General features: G+C 41.5%; 1 protein-coding gene across 5 annotated transcripts in view; it reads left to right on the top strand.

The window, feature by feature from the left end:
* The first annotated feature begins 15,568 nt into the window (after window positions 1-15,568).
* TOR1AIP1 (torsin 1A interacting protein 1) overlaps window positions 15,569-19,047 on the top strand; it is a 30,039-nt gene continuing 26,560 nt past the window's right edge. For 2 of the 5 annotated variants that reach the window (XM_059673678.1, XM_059673674.1), the window contains exons 1-2: window positions 15,576-16,526; window positions 18,426-18,503. In XM_059673678.1, coding sequence (XP_059529661.1) covers window positions 16,040-16,526; window positions 18,426-18,503 — 565 coding nt within the window. In that variant the 5' untranslated portion in view covers window positions 15,576-16,039. Of the gene's footprint in view, window positions 16,527-18,425; window positions 18,504-19,047 lie in introns of all 5 variants that reach the window. The other 3 variants (XM_059673677.1, XM_059673676.1, XM_059673675.1) reach the window with 3 other exon arrangements.

The following is a 19,047-nucleotide window of genomic DNA, read 5'->3' as shown; positions in this document are numbered from 1 at the left end:
GTTCGATTCCGGTCAAGGGCATGTACCTGGGTTGCGGGCAAACCCCAGTAGGGAGTGTGCAGGGGGCAGCTGATCGATGTTTCTCTCTCATCGATGTTTCTAACTCTCTATCTCTCTTCCTTCCTCTCTTTAAAAAATCAATAAAATATATTTTAAAAAAAAAATGAGGTCTGCATAATCACATTTAACCTGGTAGAACTTTGAGATTTCTTGTATATCTCTTTTGTGAAATAGATGCCATATATGGTATTCCCAATAATGTGTGGGAGGACATTAAGGATGACAGTCTTTCTATAATGGACTTCAATCCATTCAAGAAAAAGCTTACAAAATTATTCAATAATATTCTTAATAGCGAACAATAGGAAGTTGGATGAAATCCTTTTGAAGGCTGGGAAAGAAACCAAAAGAGGCAATGCCCACATCTATTTTTATAGGTTTGTGCACAGTGTAAGTTTAAGAAGGCAAGTAAGGCCTAGTTCTGAGCAATGGTCCTGGGCTATTCTTAGAAAACATATAGTAATTCAGTTGGATTTGCAGATACTACCATGATCTCTGTAATCCTTCATAGCATGAATAGAACAAGTAGATGAGGTGGGGTAGCAGGATGTATTGGACAACCAGAGAATCACCTAGGGTGCCACAGGCCATCAGAGGACAATGTATACCCCGACTTTCTCCGGTGTTACTTGTGAATTTTGAGGCTGGATGCTATGAGGGCACTAAGGCAAGTCTAATGCCATAGGGGCCAATATTTTGATAGAAGCCCCAGATGAGGTGCAGAAAACATCAGTGTAGGTATACTGATGTGCTTTTTGAAGTCAGGTAATAATGGCCAGTTGAGAACAGAGTGAACAGATGGTAAGATTTCTAACTCAACCTTTATGGTGACAACAGGGCAGAATGGATTTTCCTGTGGGTCTACTAACAAGAGCCACCGAAGTCAAAGTTTCAGTTGTGGTACTGGGAAATCTTGGGTGTCTAGTACATGGAACATGTTCTTGATGATGAACACATATGATTATGGAGTTTAACTTAGGAGTTAGCAGTAAAGTTATATGACCGACATAGAAAAGATATAGAATTTTGGATTTTTAGAGTGAAAAGGGAAAGTGCAATTAACACCACAAGATGCTCTTTCACACCCACCAGACTGGCAATAATTAACAAGTTTTTGACAATGGGAACTCTGTAGACTCTAGACCAGTGGTTCTCAACCTTCCTAATGCTGCGACCCTTTAATACAGTTCCTCATGTTGTGGTGACCCCCAATTTCATTGTTACAAATTGAACATAATTAAAGCATAGTGATTAATCACAAAAATATTCTGTAATTATATATGTGTTTTCCGATGGTCTTAGGCTCCCCCTGTGAAAGGGTCGTTCGACCCCCAAAAGGGTCGCGACCCACAGGTTGAGAACCGCTGCTCTAGACAAAACCATCCCTCCCCAAGGACATCTCCATTGGCCGGGTCGAGAGGAAGCCCTAATGCTCCAAAAGCTCAGAGTAAATCCACCCTCACCCCAACCTTCATTTCTCCAACATCAACAGTCAAGCAAGCACTAGAGTTCCAAGTATTCCTGAATCAAGAGAACACTAGTGTTCCATATGCCCCTCTCCTGGTCCCTTACACCACTATGGGCAAGAGTCAAAGTGGGCCCCAAAGCACTAAGTGCTTAGAATAAGATCACCTAATACCAGCATCCTCACTCATTCCTCAGCCTTATCACTGCTGGAAGAGTGAAGAGGGTCTCCAAAAATGTTCCCAGCAAGATTCTCAAACTCTACCCCCAACCTCAAACTCACAGCTTCACTACCATCATCTGCCTGAAAGCATGAGGACCAACCAATCTCACCATACCTGTATCTTTTTATGTCATCACCACATGAAGCCCAGAGCTTCCTGGTTGCAGTTCATCCCCTTAGTCTCTAACCCCCATGACTCTAAGAGCAGTGAGATAGCATTGCCTCGCCTTGCTTTATTCATTTTTCCCCCATAAACATGTACCATTTTGATATATTAAATATTTTAGTTATTAACCCCTACTAAAATACAGACTAGGACTTTTTTGTCTTTTTGTTTACTGCTGTACATGCCCAATAAACATTTCTTGAATGAATAAATAGCAACTTGAATTTTATACCCTGACAAAAGGAGTATAAATTAATTCAACTACTTTCAGAATTAAGTTGGCATTATTTAGTAAAGACAAAGATTTGCATTCCCTCTAATTCAGTAATTCCACTCTTAGCTTTTATAACATAGAGAAATTTCACATGTGCATTTAAAAAATTAATAAAAATATTTATTCATGGTTGTATTGTATATAGTAGCAAAATAACAGCCAAAATGTCCATGAACAGTAGAATGGATAAATAAATTGAAGTGCTGCCATACAATGAAATACTATTTGTAGATGAAAACTCAAGAATATAGTATTGAGCTGAAAAGTAAAAAGCAAGTAGCAGAATACACACACAGTTTCCATTTACATAAAGTTTCAATGTATTGTTTAGGAATAAATATGCAATAAAGTTAAAAAGAAAAAGATAAGCACAAGGATAATTATTACCTTTAATGGGAGAGGAAGGGGATGCAATCATAGTGGCTTTTTTTCCCTCCACTGAATCATAAATCCTAATAGTTTACATAATCTCTACTATTCAATCTTTTATCATTTAAAAAAAAGAAGGATAGAGTGGAAATAGCAATGGACTATAAACGATTAATAGACACAACCAAACTGTCACATTGTGGACAAGAAGAGCAGCAGCAGTTACTCTGCTTAGAGGAAAAGTGGGTGAAAAGAGGAGTCCCACAGAAGGATCTGGATCTTTGTTTTTCTCATAAAATTGTAAGCAACTATCTTACAAATAGGGTAAACAGGCTTACCCTAATGTTAGTATGGAAAAGAAAGTTTACCTTGGCATACTCCATAAAGACATGCATGTTTGCAGGGAGGATATTATCTCATAGGGTGTCTTTGTGCAAGTTAGAAAAAGGCACCCTCAATCCGGGCAAAAAGCAGTCCAGAGAACCTCACTTTGCCAGGAATTTAACAGTAATCCTGTCTGTGTACTTAGTAACTATTGTTATAATAATACTTAGTAACAATAGTTAACACTTACTGAGTACCACTATCTGTTCTAAGCACTTTACATGTATTAACTCATGTAATTCTTACAATAATTCATTTGAAGAAACAAAGGTTGAGCCACTTGTCCAAGGTTACACGGGTCGTAGAATTAATTGGTATTTGAATCCAGGCAGACTGGTTCCAGAGCCTGTACTCTTAGCCACTAGGAAATATCACCTTTCTGAAGCAGTGACAGTTGAGCTTAAAACGCCTTCTTCATAAACTATGTGCAAATTTAAAAGGATCCTCTTCAGTGATGTGTGTATATTGACTGAGGTGGACGTGGGGGAAATTCTCTCATAATTTTCCTCTTCCACACAAAAAGGTCGAGGATAGGTTTCAGGGAATCCTGAACCCCCTGGAATTACATATAAATTTCTTTATGTATACATACGCATTTTTTTCAGGAAAGAGAGTACAGTGGGGCCTTGACTTACGAGTGTCCCGACTAACGAGTTTTTCGAGATATGAGCCATCTCTCGGCCGATTTTTTGCTTTGAGTTGCGAGCTAAAATTCGGGTTACGAGCCAGCTTCAGATACCCCACCGCTAGTTAAGATACGAGATTTGACATACGAGTAATTTGAGTTACAAGCTCCGTCACGGAACGAATTAAACTTGTAAGTCAAGGCCCCACTGTACTTTTAGACTCCCAAAGGAATCTGAAATGGTTCAGAACCATTCGGTGTTGCTTCCTTCCTCAACTCTATTAGCTTAAGTCAAAAGCAGTTGATTAAGGTTAATATATGATTACTGTCAGGCTTGTAGAAATGCTGAAAAATACCTAGAGAACCAACATTACTCTACTGATTACTAAACATAATTGTTTAAATTAAGGAACCCACCATGTACTAGGCCCAATGCCAAGTTCTATGGATATCGAGAGAAAACTCTTACAGGACTTTTAGATGAGCACAAAATCTAGACTGGAAGCAAATTTTAGGTAAAGGCTAAGGGCTTTTATATGGATATCAAAAGATCGCCTGTAGAGATCCTATGAAATTCAGGAAGGCCCACAAAAGAAGCTGAATGCCTTTATTTTCAAACAAACCTAACCAACAACAGTGGGCAAAAAAACAAACTTTAAAGAGCTTTTCTGCCGCACATATACTACATAAAAGAAAAACATAGATCAGGTTTGTTTGTTGTTGTTGTTTTTGTGACAACTCAAATTTAAGAGTCTTCCTGATACTTTATTAGATCAGAAAATAGCTCTTTAATGTGCTAGAAAATAGAAAATGCAGATTTATTTAAACCACTGAAATTCACATACACTAATGATGGCAGCTTAATACATATTAAATAATTACCTTCTCTAAAAATTCTGACTATAGACAAATACTATTCCCTTGTTCTTTTTGGTGGTAGGATAATATAAATTTCAGAATGAGTCAGGACTGGGTGACTTCTCTAGGCAAATATATTCTTTAGACTTTGGTCTCAGTCAACTCCTCATATGCTATATAAAATCAAAAGACAGGCACACAGAAAAAATGTAAATGCTTTAAACCATCTTGAGTTTCCATTTTGAATATTTTCTCCATAGAAAGGCTAATGAGTAATCAAAACTGTTTTTTTGGGGTTTTTTTGTACAAGACAGTTTCTCTAAGTTTCAGAAACTCTAAAGTGAAATATTTGGAGTTTCATATTTCACTAGTTTGGAATTTAGATAATGGGAGATTAAGGAGTATTTTAAAAAGGGAATCAATTACTCTTCTTTGTAATTCACACAAACTAAATTACTTGTTAAAAATATGTTATGAAAATAAATGCTCCTGCAAAAAGTCTTTAGCCTAAGTTTTGTGACGCACTACTTTTAAAAATTGGCAAAGTCTTGAGGTCACCAAGAGAAGGCACATGGATGACAATCTTCAGCACTATTTCGTACACACACTGTTCCCTCTTACGGAGAACAGATAAGCCAAAGGAAAAATATGATCCTGACCTTGACAACAGCTGCAGATGATTCTCCCCTCACCCCAGGAACTGATAAAACAGGTGTGTGTGTCCATGGCTAGCATACCATAAAGGGGAACACTGGCTTGGAAATGAACTGGTACACTGTAATCCACCTTGCCCTAATGGACTAAAAGTCCAGGGTTCAAGTTATCTGCAGTTTTTATTTAAAACACCGCCAGGGCAACCTTTTATTAATATGCAGCTTTCAACAGTGGGGCCTAGTGCCAAGCTTAGGTGTTTCTATACTTGTACCAGCTATTGTGTCTAGTTTCTAAGTCTTGCCCACTTCTTCTCACCATATCCACTGTCGTAATATGCCAGTAATATTACTTTAACAATTTTCCAGGTACTATATATTTTTTCTGAGTACAGAAAGCCTTCCTTTCCTTCTTACCCTGCTTACTCCCTCCCAACTCCCGACTTGCACCTCAGGTTTAGGTTGACCAGTAGAAACAAAAAGCAATGCACAAAGAATCAAAGAGTTTGCTAAGATTTTCGACAGTGGGAAGCATAACTGATTCCCAGTTTTAGCTCAACTCCCCTAATCACCTTTAGTGCCTACATTACACCAACACATTTTCATTAAATTTTTTTATTTTCAACTATAGTCATGCGCCACATAGTGACGTTTAGGTCAATGATGGACTGCATATTAGGACCACATACAGGCCTGTGGTCCTGTAAGTTTATAGTAAAGCTGAAAAATTCCTATCGCCTACTGACATTGTAGGCATCATGCCCAACTCATGTTTGTGGTGATACTGCTATAAAACCCTACGGCACTGCCAAATGTATAAATGTACAGCACATGCAGTATGTACAGTACATACTATACTACTGGTTTATGTATTTACTACACTACACTTTTTATCTTTAGAGTGTACTCTTTCTACTTATAAAAAATAAGTTTTCTGTAAAACATCTCGTGTTTACCAAGTCTCTTGATTAAATCCTTTTCTCTTGTGCTTGATCTAATCTTAGGTTGTTTTGTGCAGGAACATGTTATAAGGGGTTGTAGCCTAGAAACAATAGGCTAAACCATGTACCTAGGTGTGTAGCAGGTGTAGATTTGTGTAAGTGCGCTCCATGATATTAACACGACAAAATTGCCTAATGACATATTTCTCAGAACGTATTCATGTCATTAAGTGGTGCATGACTGTAATTTTAAACATTGCAAAAATAGAGCGGAGTTTCCTTATACCTTTATTCAGTTTCTCCTAAAGTCAACATTTCATAAAATTAAAGTACAATTATTTTTTTAAAAAAGAAATTAGCATTATTATAATGTTTACAATTACACTGGTATAATGGTACAATTAACTAAACTACAGACTGCTTAAATTTCACCAATTTCTCCACTACTGTCCTTTTCTTGCTCCAGGTCCTACTCCAGGATCCGACATTCCATTTAGTTGTTAATTCTCCTGGGTCTGAAATTTGAATTTCTCGGTTTTCACCTGTCTTTTGTGGCCTTTCCTGATGTTTGTAACCTTGAGACTTTGGAAAGTATTGGTCAGTTATCCCTCAATTTGGTTTTGTATAATATTTCCTCATAATTAGAAAAAGGTTATGCTTTTTTTTTTTAGGATAATACCACAGAAATAAGAAGGTGTCCTTCTAATTGTATCTTATCACTGGGTTCCTGATGTCCACTGGAGATGTTAATCTCAATCAGTTGGTGAACATAGTATCTCCACTATTAAGTTACATTTTTCCTTTGTACCTAATAATTATCTTGGGGGAGATACTTTAAGACTAAACAGATATCCTGATTTTCCTCAAACTTCCACCCACCAGCATCACAGGTAATTACAGTATTGTTTGTCTAATGGTAAGCTTCTTTTTCATGCTTCCCATATTTATTCATTGGAATTCTTCTGTAAAAATGAGTTATTCCTCTTCCCCTATTTATTTATCTATTATGTTAGTATGAACTCATGGATACTTTATTCTATGCATTAAAATCCAGTATTATCATTTTCATTTTGTTGCTCAAATTGTTCCAGTATTGGCCATGAGGAGCTCCTTCAAGTTGGCTCCTAAATCCTTTCAATAAGCCCTCAAACTTTTTTTGAGCATTTCCTTAATTTCAAGCACCACAAGGTGTTTTGGTCTGATCTTATATTTCCTCTGCCCCACCCCTGGAATCATCTACTCCAAAAAAATCCTGGTTCCTTTCATGGGAGGATAGCGTTTAAAAACCAAGAGCTGGACACTGGCTGGTGGTTAGAGTATTGGCTCCAGCACCGAAGAAGTCTCGGGCTTGATTCCCAGTCAAAGGGGTCAAGGGCACATACCAGGGTTGCAGGTTTGATCGATCCTCAGCCCAGCTGGAATATGTTCAGTCTCTTTCTTTTCTTTTTTTCTTTGCTTTTCTTTTTTCGTTTCCTTTTCCCTTTTCCTTTCCTTTCCCTCTCTCCCTCTCCCTCTCTCTCTCTCTCTCTCTCTCTCTCTCTCTCTCTCTCTCTCTCTCTCTCCCTCCCTCCCTCCCTCCCTCCCTCCCTCCCTGTCTCCCTTCCACTCTTTAAAAAAAAAAAAAAATCCTCAGGTGAGAATTAACAACAAAAAGAAAAACCAAGAGTTGTAAGCTCAATGCTACTGTGCTTTCACTGCCAGGCCAACAATCTGGACAACCAGCATTAATATTTGCTTCCTCACTAAACTCATCAGCTGGAAATTATTAGCAGCACTTGGGAGCTTGTTAGAAATACAAATTCCTGGGCCCCACCCCAGACCTACCAGACCAGAGTTTTTGAAGGTCTGGTGCAGGAGATAGTGTTTTAACAGGTTCACGCGATGATTTACGAAACACTGCTTTAAAGTAGAAAAGTTAGTTTCCTTTTACTATAAACTCTATATTTACTTTACTATGTTTATCTCTAATAAGTAAAGGGAAAACTCATATTTTTACTGCCACAGCTAATAAAACTATAGGTGAATGCCTCATTTGTTAAGGTGCTAAACACTTCCCTAGTCTTATTTTCCTATAAAAATGTGGTGGTCACAGTGGTAGTATAAAGCACTAATACTGTTACTTTTATACAAAGAAGGTGTGTCAGCCCCAGTCAACTCCTGCCTGTATGTTTGACCTACCAGCCACATAGTGAATGTGCAAATATAAACCCTCGCGGTGCTGTCCTCTGCAGTCAGACTGCCTGGGCCTGAATGACTGGCTCCAGCACGGGCCTGCTGAACTCTCCTCCAGGCCTTGGTTTTCTTTTTTTTTTTTTTTAATATATATATATTTTTTTTATTGATTTTTTACAGAGAGGAAGGGAGAGGGATAGAGAGTTAGAAACATCGATGAGAGAGAAACATCGACCAGCCGCCTCCTGCACACCTCCTACTGGGGATGTGCCTGCAACCCAGGTACATGCCCTTGACCGGAATCGAACCTGGGACCTTTCAGTCCGCAGGCCGATGCTCTATCCACTGAGCCAAACCGGTTTGGCCAGGCCTTGGTTTTCTTAACCATGAAATGGAATAACACTACCAGATGGAAGAGGCACTGTGAAGGGAAGAGATGATGTGCAGCACTTAGCACTATGGGGCACAAAAGAAGTCCTCGAAAACTTTATTATTATTTGCATTATTAGGTAAAAGTGCAACTAGAGCAGTGGTTCTCAACCTTCCTATTGCCGTGACCCTTTAATACAGTTCCTCATGTTGTGGTGATCCCCAATTTCATTGTTACAAATTGAACATAATTAAAGCATAGCGATTAATCACAAAACCAATATGTAATTATATATGTGTTTTCCGATGGTCTTAGGCAACCCCTGTGAAAGGGTCATTCGACCCCCAAAGGGGTCATGACCCAGAGATTGAGAACCGCTGAACTAGAGGTTTCATTTTTGGGAACATGGAAGCAGGGGAAATTGTGCTTAAAAAGTCCTGCTGTATTTTCACTAGTAGATCAGAATAAAGGCAGAACCAGAGAGCTTTATTTATAGAATTAAAACAAAGCCCTCCGAAGTTAACAAACCAATGTTTTAAATTTGACTTTTTATAAAAATGTGATGACATTTACATTAAGTATACCTATGGCCAAGGGCTAAAGGAGAGGATAAAAAATTAAAACAATTTGATCTGTTGAGGTAGTGGAATTATGGGTGAATTTTCTTCCCTTCCACTTTATCAAAATCATGTGCCAACAACTCCTTTAATATCAGTAAAGAGGAAAGTACCCCAATTAATAATAACAGTTTCCATTTATTGAGTCTAAAGATCCCATTCAGTATTCTAAATAACTCTACAAATTCCACTTTGCAGGGGAGGAGATGGACTTTGAGTGATAACGCAGCCTGCCCGGGGCACACAGTGATAGAACAGGAATTCAACTCAGCTCTGACTCCAAAGTCTACGCTCAGAACCAGGGTGGAGGACATCCTCCTTTATTCACAAATGCTGGATGTGCCGTGCAAAAGCAAGATCAAGTATAATCGCTGTTTTGAAGCACTTCTTGTGTGACAAAGGTGTAGTCATAAGATGTAGAATAGTAATAAAATGTTAACACAATTAAAATTCTAAATGAAAAACAGCATAAAGGAGACAAGGCATCTCTGAGCATACTTTCCTTCAGAAAACTCAACTGGTGCTTCCGAGAAATGTGGATTTCCAAGGAATACAGTTTAAGATGACCTCTTAGGCAAAAATAAATTATATGTACAAGACAACACATTATTAAAATACCCTAAAATTCTCAAATAATTAACTAAAGTCTTAAGTTACTTTACTTGAGAATTCTACAAGCTCTCAGACTAGTATTATCATCTCTACACTCAGAGGGAAAATAAGTGAAATAGAGCGTCAATGAGTCACTCATGGCTTGTGACAGCCAGCGCGAACCTGGTTATCAGGTGTGGACTCTGACTCAGCCCAGTCAGCATTACTGAGAGGCTCTCCAAGTTTCACAGCAAATGCCAGTTTTTCAAATTGTTCCAACCCCCACTCAGGCTTCCAAGAACATTTTTAGTTCCTCCACCATAAAGTTCCTACATAAATGATTTTCCACTAGCCATTTACGTACTAATTATCTGCTGAACGGCCACAGCCCTAATTCTTAAAAAAGAGACAAGGATGCCCTAACCGGTTTGGCTCAGTGGATAGAGCCTCGGCCTGCGGACTGAAAAGTCCCAGGTTCAATTCCGGTCAAGGGCATGTACCTTGGTTGTGGGCACATCCCCAGTAGGAGGTGTGCAGGAGGCAGCTGATCGATGTGTCTCTCTCATCGATGTTTCTAATTCTCTATCTCTCTCCCTCTCTGTAAAAAAATCAATAAAATATATTAAAAAAAGAGAGAGAGACAAGGAGCCCCCGACAGTTGCTCAGTGGTTAGACCGTCAGCCCTCGGATTCCATTCAGGTCTAGGGCTCCTACCTCGGGTGCAGGCTTGATCCCGGCCTGGTCCGGGCGCCTGCGGCAGGCAACCAACCAATGTGTCTCTCTCACATCCATGTTTCTTTCTCTTTCTCTCTCTCTCTCTCTCCCCCTACCTTCCGATCTCTAAAAATCAATGGGGAAAATATCCTCAGGTGAGGATTAACGAGGAGAGAGAGAGGATCTCTCATACAGATCCAGAATAAAATGTTTTAAAGCCTAAAGGCAGGTAAAACTGAAACCAAAAGAAGTAAGTTGAATCGGGTTAAGGTCACTCATTTCTGTGTTTGTGTACAAAGTCTAACACAAAATGGAGAGCACTAGACACTTCCCTGGAGGAGGGAAGAAAGGGGCAAACCTCGCTGGCTGCGGAATACAATTGGGAAGACATAATACGTAAGCAAAATGGTAATTGTAGGATCTTCCTAAAACTTCAAACTGTGCCCTTATTAGCGCCCCTAAGGTTACAAAAAGGTGGGTGGGGATGGCTGTCCAACAAGGATTAAGGTGGAAAATGAGGCGTCCTGCTAGGCTGTGAGTACAGGGAGTCGCCGTCCTGCTCAGGTGGAGTTCCGGTTTACGTTTGAGCCATAAGGAATTCTGGTCTCAAAGTCCAAACCAAACATTTGTCCCGTTCTCCCCCCCCCCCCCCCCCGCACCTTATCCTGTTTAGTATTTAAGATTGTTTCTCTTTTTTTACTCCAAAACAAAAATACTCCCTACCTGCTTCGTTTTAAGATTTTTTCCGTATGCAGGTGGGGGTGGGGAAGGATCGTTTCTGAAAAATCTTTCAAAAAGACATCGGATCAAATGTTAAAACATGGAAAAGTTGTGTACGCATTTTATTTACTTACAAATTCTGGCGGAGTTTTAAATCGTCCGTGGTCAATGCCAGGGGGGCCCCTCCGGCGTTCTGGTCCACGAAACCGGGCTGCACCCCTCCGACACGGCCGCCGCCGGAGAGAATAACGCCCAGTCCCCGGCCACGTGACGGTGACCTGGGCTGGGAGGGGAGCGCCCGCGGAATGCCGGGACTGGTAGTCACCCTGCCCCTCCCTCACAGTCTGCAGCCCCTCCCTCACTACTCTCCACCCCCCCCCCGCCCCCTCTACCGCGCCGCGAGCCACCAGCACCAGACAGTGGTGAGTGCGCGATGGAAGCACAGATGTCCCCGTGCCTCGTGCTGCGACATGACAGGGAAGGCGGGCGTCTCTGCCAGACGACCCTACCCTTACAAGGATCCTAAATGCATAGGCTGTTGGGACCACGCAGCCAGCACAGTGAGAGGCACTGCCCAATGACAAGGGCCAGCACCAGTCAGACATTAACTCGGTTTGCTCATGTCCAATGGGGTGGTTGTGAGTAAAGAGCTAATGAGGTAACAGTGTCTGCTAAATGACAGCAGCAAATGAATAAGAAAAGCTACTATTTTCATCAATTAACTTTATAAATGTGAAAATTGAAAAATGGAAAGCAATTTGCCCGAGAACACATAATCAATCAGGGGCAAGGTCAAGTACAGCTGATGGAACAGAAGTTTGAACTGTGCGGTTCAATGGTACTGAGATTTTTTTCCCAATAAACATGTAGTCTGCCCTCCTTGCAAGAGTTTGGACCCCGCAGATTCAACCACCGCAAGTGGAAAACAGGACTTTCCATCCGGGATTGGGAATCCGGGGCAGGCATAAGACCAGCTGTATACATTGTTCCATGCCATTTTATATAATGACCTTGCCCATGCCTGGATTTTGGTGTGGGCAGTGGTCCTGCAACCAATCCCCCTCGAATATGGAGGGACGACTGAAGTTCTGTTTTTTCAATGGGCTGGTGTCAGGGCCCCTAACCACCACCTTGCTCAAGGGCTAACTATAAGTCTAAAATTCCTGTTCCTGACCTACACCAATTCAAGACAACATAGAAGAAATCTGCTCACTGAATCTCACTTCCCTGTGCCTCATTTTCCTCAAAACACTAACACACTATTTTACTTATTTTGATTTTTATCTGACTTCCAAAGAATATAAATTCCAAGTAGACATGGGAGGGTTGTCTTTTGGTCTATTCTTCTACTGCTGTATCCCCGCCACCTAAAACAGGAGCTGGCTAGTACACAGAGGCCCAAATACTTTTTAGATTAATGATTCTTCATGGAACAGTGAACTTAACTAAGTTTAAATTCTCTTAACTTCAGCATAACATTTCCAGCTAGACATTTTCATTTGTATTAACAATCTTTAAAATATTTTGTCTATCACTTGTGAGAATGGGGAATAAATGTGAAACCAGCTACTGTCTTTAATTTCCTTCCTCTTATTTTTAATATTTTAATCATTACTTCCTTATTAAAAATAACAATGTTGCCTCTTTCTACTAAGATATAACCCCAAAGTCATTTGCCTAGCTGAGCACAAATGTGAATGGATTGATAGATTTTTTTCCTCGGTATATAACTGGATTTCTGCTTACCCTAAACAAAATTCATATACAAAAATTCTTATTTTAAAATGTTTCATTTTTATTTTTTGATATATTTTTTATTGATTTCAGAGAGGAAAGGAGAGGGAGTGATAGAAACATCAGTGATGAGAATCAATGATCAGCTGCCTCCTGCACTGCACACCCCTTCCTGGAAATCAAGCCTGCAACCCAGGCATGTGCCCCTGACTAGAATCAAACCCAGGACCCTTTAGTCCACAGGCTGATGCTCTATCCACTGAGCCAAACTAGTTAGGGCAAAATGTTTCATTTTAAATAGCTGCTTTATTTAGAAATCCAGTGTCAAGAACACTAGATGTCTAGACCTAGGACTAACAGCTAAGTATATACATTAATGCCAGTCATTTAATCTCAATTGTAATTTTTGTATATGCCTTCCCTAATTAATGGCAAATTCCCTAGGGATAAAGAATATACTCATTAACTTAATTCAGATATTTATTAAATATCTATTATGTGCCAACATAGATGGTTATTAAATATATGAATTAATGAGTACAGGGGTGGGCATTAGGTTGAATTCAACCACCTCAGGAGGCAGTGAGGCTACCCAAACAGGTCAATGAAATTTGTTTGTTTACTGATTTTCAAAAACTGTAAGAATGTACAAATAATGAAGGCCAGCAATTTGAGCGCTTATAAGATCATACCTATGTGCACTGCCCCATTGTGACATACTTTTAATGAAACTATTAATAACCTGAATATCTTTTATATGAACTGTAAACCTACTTTTGCCCACCCCTGTATGTTATAATCATGTCTTGTCTTGCCTGTCTTTTCCTTTGATTCACAGAATTACTCTACATATTTAAAATTCCCAAAGTAATTTTCTAACATCCAGAGCTCATGCCTCCTCTTGGTGTCAGTGGCCCAATTCCCTTCTAGTTTTGGCTATGAATCTACTGTCTCTGTAATGTCACCTGTTTTGGACACCACTGTAGCTTGGAAAACATCTACAGCAGAATATCTGGTTTGCCTAGGCTTTAACTTTACCTCAGTTATGATGAAAGTTGGTATTTGTAAGGTTGCTAGGTGTGGGAGGCAGGTATGGCAGAACTAGGATTATGTATTCTTATTACTTAGATGAAGTACGGAAAATCCTAAGCAAATATGTGTTAATGTTAGTTACCATGCCTCTGATTTTAAGATTCTCGTGAGTCATATTTTTAGGAAGCCATTCCTAAAACTTCACAAGCATTCTTAATTATAAAATAACACATTGATTTGATTAGCCAATAATATGTAGAGCCTCTTGTCCTTTCTTTTTTAATATTTTCCCCAAACCTAAGTTTTACAAGTCTGTATCCAAGTTTCTATAGAGTTACCTGTCCTGGTAAATGTGTTAGAGGATTTTATTGTATGCATTAATGTTCATAATATGAACATTGTATATTAATAGCATAAAGTTTTATATCCTTTAATAACTGCATTACAGAACTTTTACTATTATAGCTTAATGAGTAATATAATAGGCACCTTATGCAGAAAGTATTACTTAAAACAAAAGCCAGGTATTGACCAAGCATTTTGTTGGAAAAGAAGTCCCACAAGTTTTCCAAACATACTAACTCAAGCTGACAAGGGAGAATATGCTTCTAATTTGCCCTTAAAAGATTTTTTTTTTAAAGCTAGCATCTGCCTTGTGCCTGTTTCTCCAGTTTCTTTGGCTATATTGTATATAGCAAACAAAGCTAAGCTACACTAACAGGCTAAAACTTCCCTCTCTAAAGCATGCAACTCCTTGTGTCTGTGACCAAATATATGGCCTATTAGTGAAAACATAGAACATGTTAAGATTTTATTATAATGAAATTTGTGCCCAGTTTGAACAAATGAGTTGCTCAAAATCATTCTAAGGTGATTTAAAATACTGGAAAAAATAAACACCTTCGAAATTTTCAGGATCACTCACTTTTTAAAATCTATACACTGAATCCTCCAAGAGGAGGATTTTGAAGTGTATATTTTGAAGGTAACAATCTTTTAATTTTTCAGACTTTACACTAACTTAATTCCCCTCCCCCAAGTGTATATAAATTTGGTTACATATTTGTAATTATCTACATCCATAAGTACGGTATACGGATATGAAACTAACAGTGCTTTTTATTCAGTAAACTAAACACAGGAATCCCCAAATCAAATGCAGTGTCATCGAGTCATGCCCAGCATCCAAGTAAAAATCACGGATCACAAGTTAAAGTTACAGCTGTCTTTAATCCCTGTATTCGTTCACTTATTTCCCTGTCCGTAATACAGCACCCAGGCTCAGAACGGCGCTGCTGGAAGAGCTTCCCAGGAATGACATGTGCTGTGCGTTCGCTTCACTGGTGGAAACCCACCCACCCTCGTGTGCCTGTCGTTCCCATTTCTACACTCAACAGGTGACTTACAATTTAAAACCGGGTAAATGCTCTCATCAAGAGCCTGAAACCAAATTCTTCTCCAAGGAAAGTTGACACCTGCAAAAGTATCTTTATCATCATCACTCCTGCCTGCTAGGGGCATTTGCAGGCATGGCTAAGGCGGGTCAAAAAGGTTCCAGAAAAAGTGCGCAACAGCCGGGGGCGGGCGGCGCGACACTTCTCCATCCCGTCTCCTCCGCTTTCCCACACTCGCTACCGGCTGCCAGCGCGGGCGTCTCCGCGCGCGGGGAACAGTTGCCACGAGCAGCTGGGCTTAGGGCACACCATTTGCCCAGCCGGTTGTCCCTTCTGCATCGTCCCCTCCCTCTCTCCTCCAAGGCCGAGGACAGCGAAGGCCGCCTCCCTCTTCTCCTCCTCTTTGGCGCCTGCAGCCAAGAGGCGGGAGTGACCCACAGCAGCTGACCCAGCAGAGCACTGCCTCTCGCACAGCCCTCGCCCTCGGACACACCATGGGCCCAGAGGCGGGTTTGCAGCACAGCAGCGACGACGCAGGCGGCAGCCCCGGCGACTCGCAACTACCTCCCTGACCACCGCGACCACCGCCCGGCACCCCGAAAAGCCATCGTCACCAACGGCAGGTGAACTTAGGGCCCCCAAACCATCTAGGGGCGATAGACGCAAGCTACGACAACAACTATGGCGGGCGACGGGCGGCGGGCGGAGTCGGTTACTGAAGGATGGGGGCTGCACGTGACACCCCGGGCCCCCCTGCGGGAGGGAAGGCGCCGGCTCGCCCCTGAACAGGGCGGCGGCAGTGACGCACCTGCGCACGGAACTCCGTCGCCGTCACGCCACGCCCGGCGGGAAGTGAGGTTCTCGGAAGAGCCGCCGGAAGTGTACGGCGACTTCGAGCCCCCGGTGGCCAAAGATAGGTCTCCGATGGGAAGACGAATCCAGCTAAAGGAGTTCCGGCCCCATGCTACGAAAGAGGAAGTGAGAGAGAGCGCCTACAACCTTCGGTCTCAGCCGCGGAGGCAGCCGCGACTCCAGGAAGCCGTGGAGATGAGAACGCGAAGGGCTGCGCGCCTCCAGCAGGAGAACTCACAGCAGCCTCCGCCACAGCCGGTGACGGTCCGGAGACGGTTACGGGACTCGCATTCCTCTGAAGGTGAGGCGGACGGAGGTAACAGCCCCGCAAGTCCGAGAGCGAGTGCGGGAGGGAGGCAGGGCGGGCGGGCGGGCTGTCCCTGCGGAGCTCATTCATCCCCGCCCCGGCTCCCGTGGCTCCTCCGCCCGGGTGAAGTGGGTCCTCTCGTCCCGCCCACCCCGACCGCAGGGGGGAAAGAGGCACAGGCGGGAGGACGAGAGGCAGTCGCGCGGGGCAACGAGCAGAGCCGGGAAGCCCTGGGCATCCGTTTAGGGGTGTCGGGATTGCCTCTTTCCGCACGTCTTCACGCGGGACGGCGAGCCGGGCGGCTGGCGGGACATCGGATCGCCCCAGGCTCTGTTTCACTTCGGTTTCCTCTAGCCGGCGGCTGTTTCTGCTAAAGCCGCTTATAGTTCCTCCTTTCATACTCAGAGGCCAAAAGTTCCCAGCTGCGGATTACGGTTCTAACCCAACTCCCAGTCTTTTCCCTGCACTGTCCACGTGAGGGACGAGGGAGGGGATCTGTGAGTAGTCGGTGCATTGATTTGAGACCCCGCCCAGATCCGTACACCGAGGTGGGGTCGGCCAGTCATCTTGAACTGGAAGCCCTCTGGGTCTGATGGACTGGAGCCGATTGCCCTTTCTCGTGTGGTGGTCTGTGCCCAACCTTCGCCATTCTGGGGGCCCTCATTGTAATCCCAACGATTAAGTAGTAGTAGCCCGACAAATGGGCCAGAAGGATGCTGACAAAGTTAGTGTATCGTTTTACATGAGTCACGGGCGAATCAACACCTTGCCCCCAGGCCCCCACCAGGCAGAGTCACAGGTGATGTTTCATGTTAGCCCATGTAAGGCACCGATGAGGTAAGAAGCCGGGGGTCTGAATCACAATGGGATTACATACTTAGACCATTGATAGATATGAAGAGGACGTGGATTTTCAGCTTAGAGTAGAGGAATAGGCTGCCCGTTTACCTGATGACCTATGAAGTGCTGACGCATTTGAAGATGTGTTCATTTTGGAAACTTTATGTTAAAGATATGTAAATTACTATAGGGTGTCGTCACTCAAGACAGTTGTTCCTATGGGAAGTCATACAGTAATTAATAAATAATAATAATACAAGAATGGACTCTTTCTGGTACAACTGCAAACCTACTTTGCTCCACCCCGTGTGTTCCTGAAGACAGAGATCCTATCATATATGTTTGATAGTGCTTCTGTATCTCCTTCAATGTCTGGAAGAATGCTTTGCACATCTTTATTTAACAAGACCTGTTAAATTGTACGGACTCTTCTCCAGAGTCTAATGCAGCTGTGTCAGTTAATATTTCTAACACATAAAGGATGTGCCTCTATTTAAGTACATCTATAAGGATCTAAACATTTTTGTACTCTCCTGCTTTCTTCCACATCATTTGATACTAGCCCAGCGATTTTCAACCTTTTTCATCTCATGGTGCACATCAACTAATTACTAAAATTCTGTGCTCACCAAAAATTATATTTTTGACCGATACGAACAACAACAAAAAAGGCATAATTTTGAATCACTTACACCAGATGGCTGTCATTTTTAAAATTTGAAAACCCAAGGGAAAAGAGGTCAGTGTCCCTAAATAGTCAGGTATTGCGTGCTTTAAAAATTCTTGCGGCACACACGTTGAAAATTGCTGCTCTAGCCATCTTTTAAAATTTTTAAAATAATATGTTTTTGTGGTAAAGCATCAGTGGGGACGAGTTTTTTGTTTCGTTTTGTTTTTTAATTGTAGTGCTGACTAGGTACATTTGTAAGTTCTGGTAAACTTAATTTCACATTTCTAAAGCAATGAATTACTTGCATTTCTGCTCATATTTTGCTATTAACATGAATATATACTCTCTACCCAGATCATGTATTCTGAATTTTGACAATTGTCTTATCTATTCTTTAGAGGAAGAGCTATCTCCACAAACTGTTGTAAGCCAAGCAGTCTTAAAGAAAAGTGTCTGGAGAACACAAGAGACTTCAGGTGAGAGAGTGATTTTGGTTTTTTTCCCGTAACCCGGCAACTTTTTTTATGTACAGATTATAACCTGGTTCATCAGGTGTCCCAAATCATACTTCATTCAGTTTCAGTGAATCTTCTTAATAGTTGTTTATTGAATTAAGCAATGTGTCAAGGAAAGACAGCGTACGAGTACTGTAGTGCCTACTAAGTGCCAGTCACTTCATATGTATTAATTCAGTCACATAACTGTGTGTCTCATAACTTACTCAGTCACAAGGCCCTTTTATTTTCCCCAAGTATCACTGTCACTCTCCCATGTAATAATTAGCTACCCAGTAGTATAAATGGGTGAACTGCCTAACCCGCCTTTCATTTAAAATGGGTTAAATGGTTTGCATAGAAAAGTCAGTCTTGTCCATTTGATACTACATTTCATGAAATCTAAGATATCATTTGTAAGATACACTGTCATTGTTTTACGTACCACTTAGAAGGAAGAAATGCTGCCAGTAAACTGTAATATGCCATAGATGGTGTGATGCATCCCAATTCAGAGATGTTAAAG

This window comes from Myotis daubentonii, chromosome 18, assembly GCF_963259705.1.
Source record: "Myotis daubentonii chromosome 18, mMyoDau2.1, whole genome shotgun sequence".
Taxonomy (NCBI): domain Eukaryota; kingdom Metazoa; phylum Chordata; class Mammalia; order Chiroptera; family Vespertilionidae; genus Myotis; species Myotis daubentonii.
The sequence above is the reverse complement of the archived record's forward strand: the minus strand, read 5'-3'. Positions and strand labels throughout refer to the sequence as shown.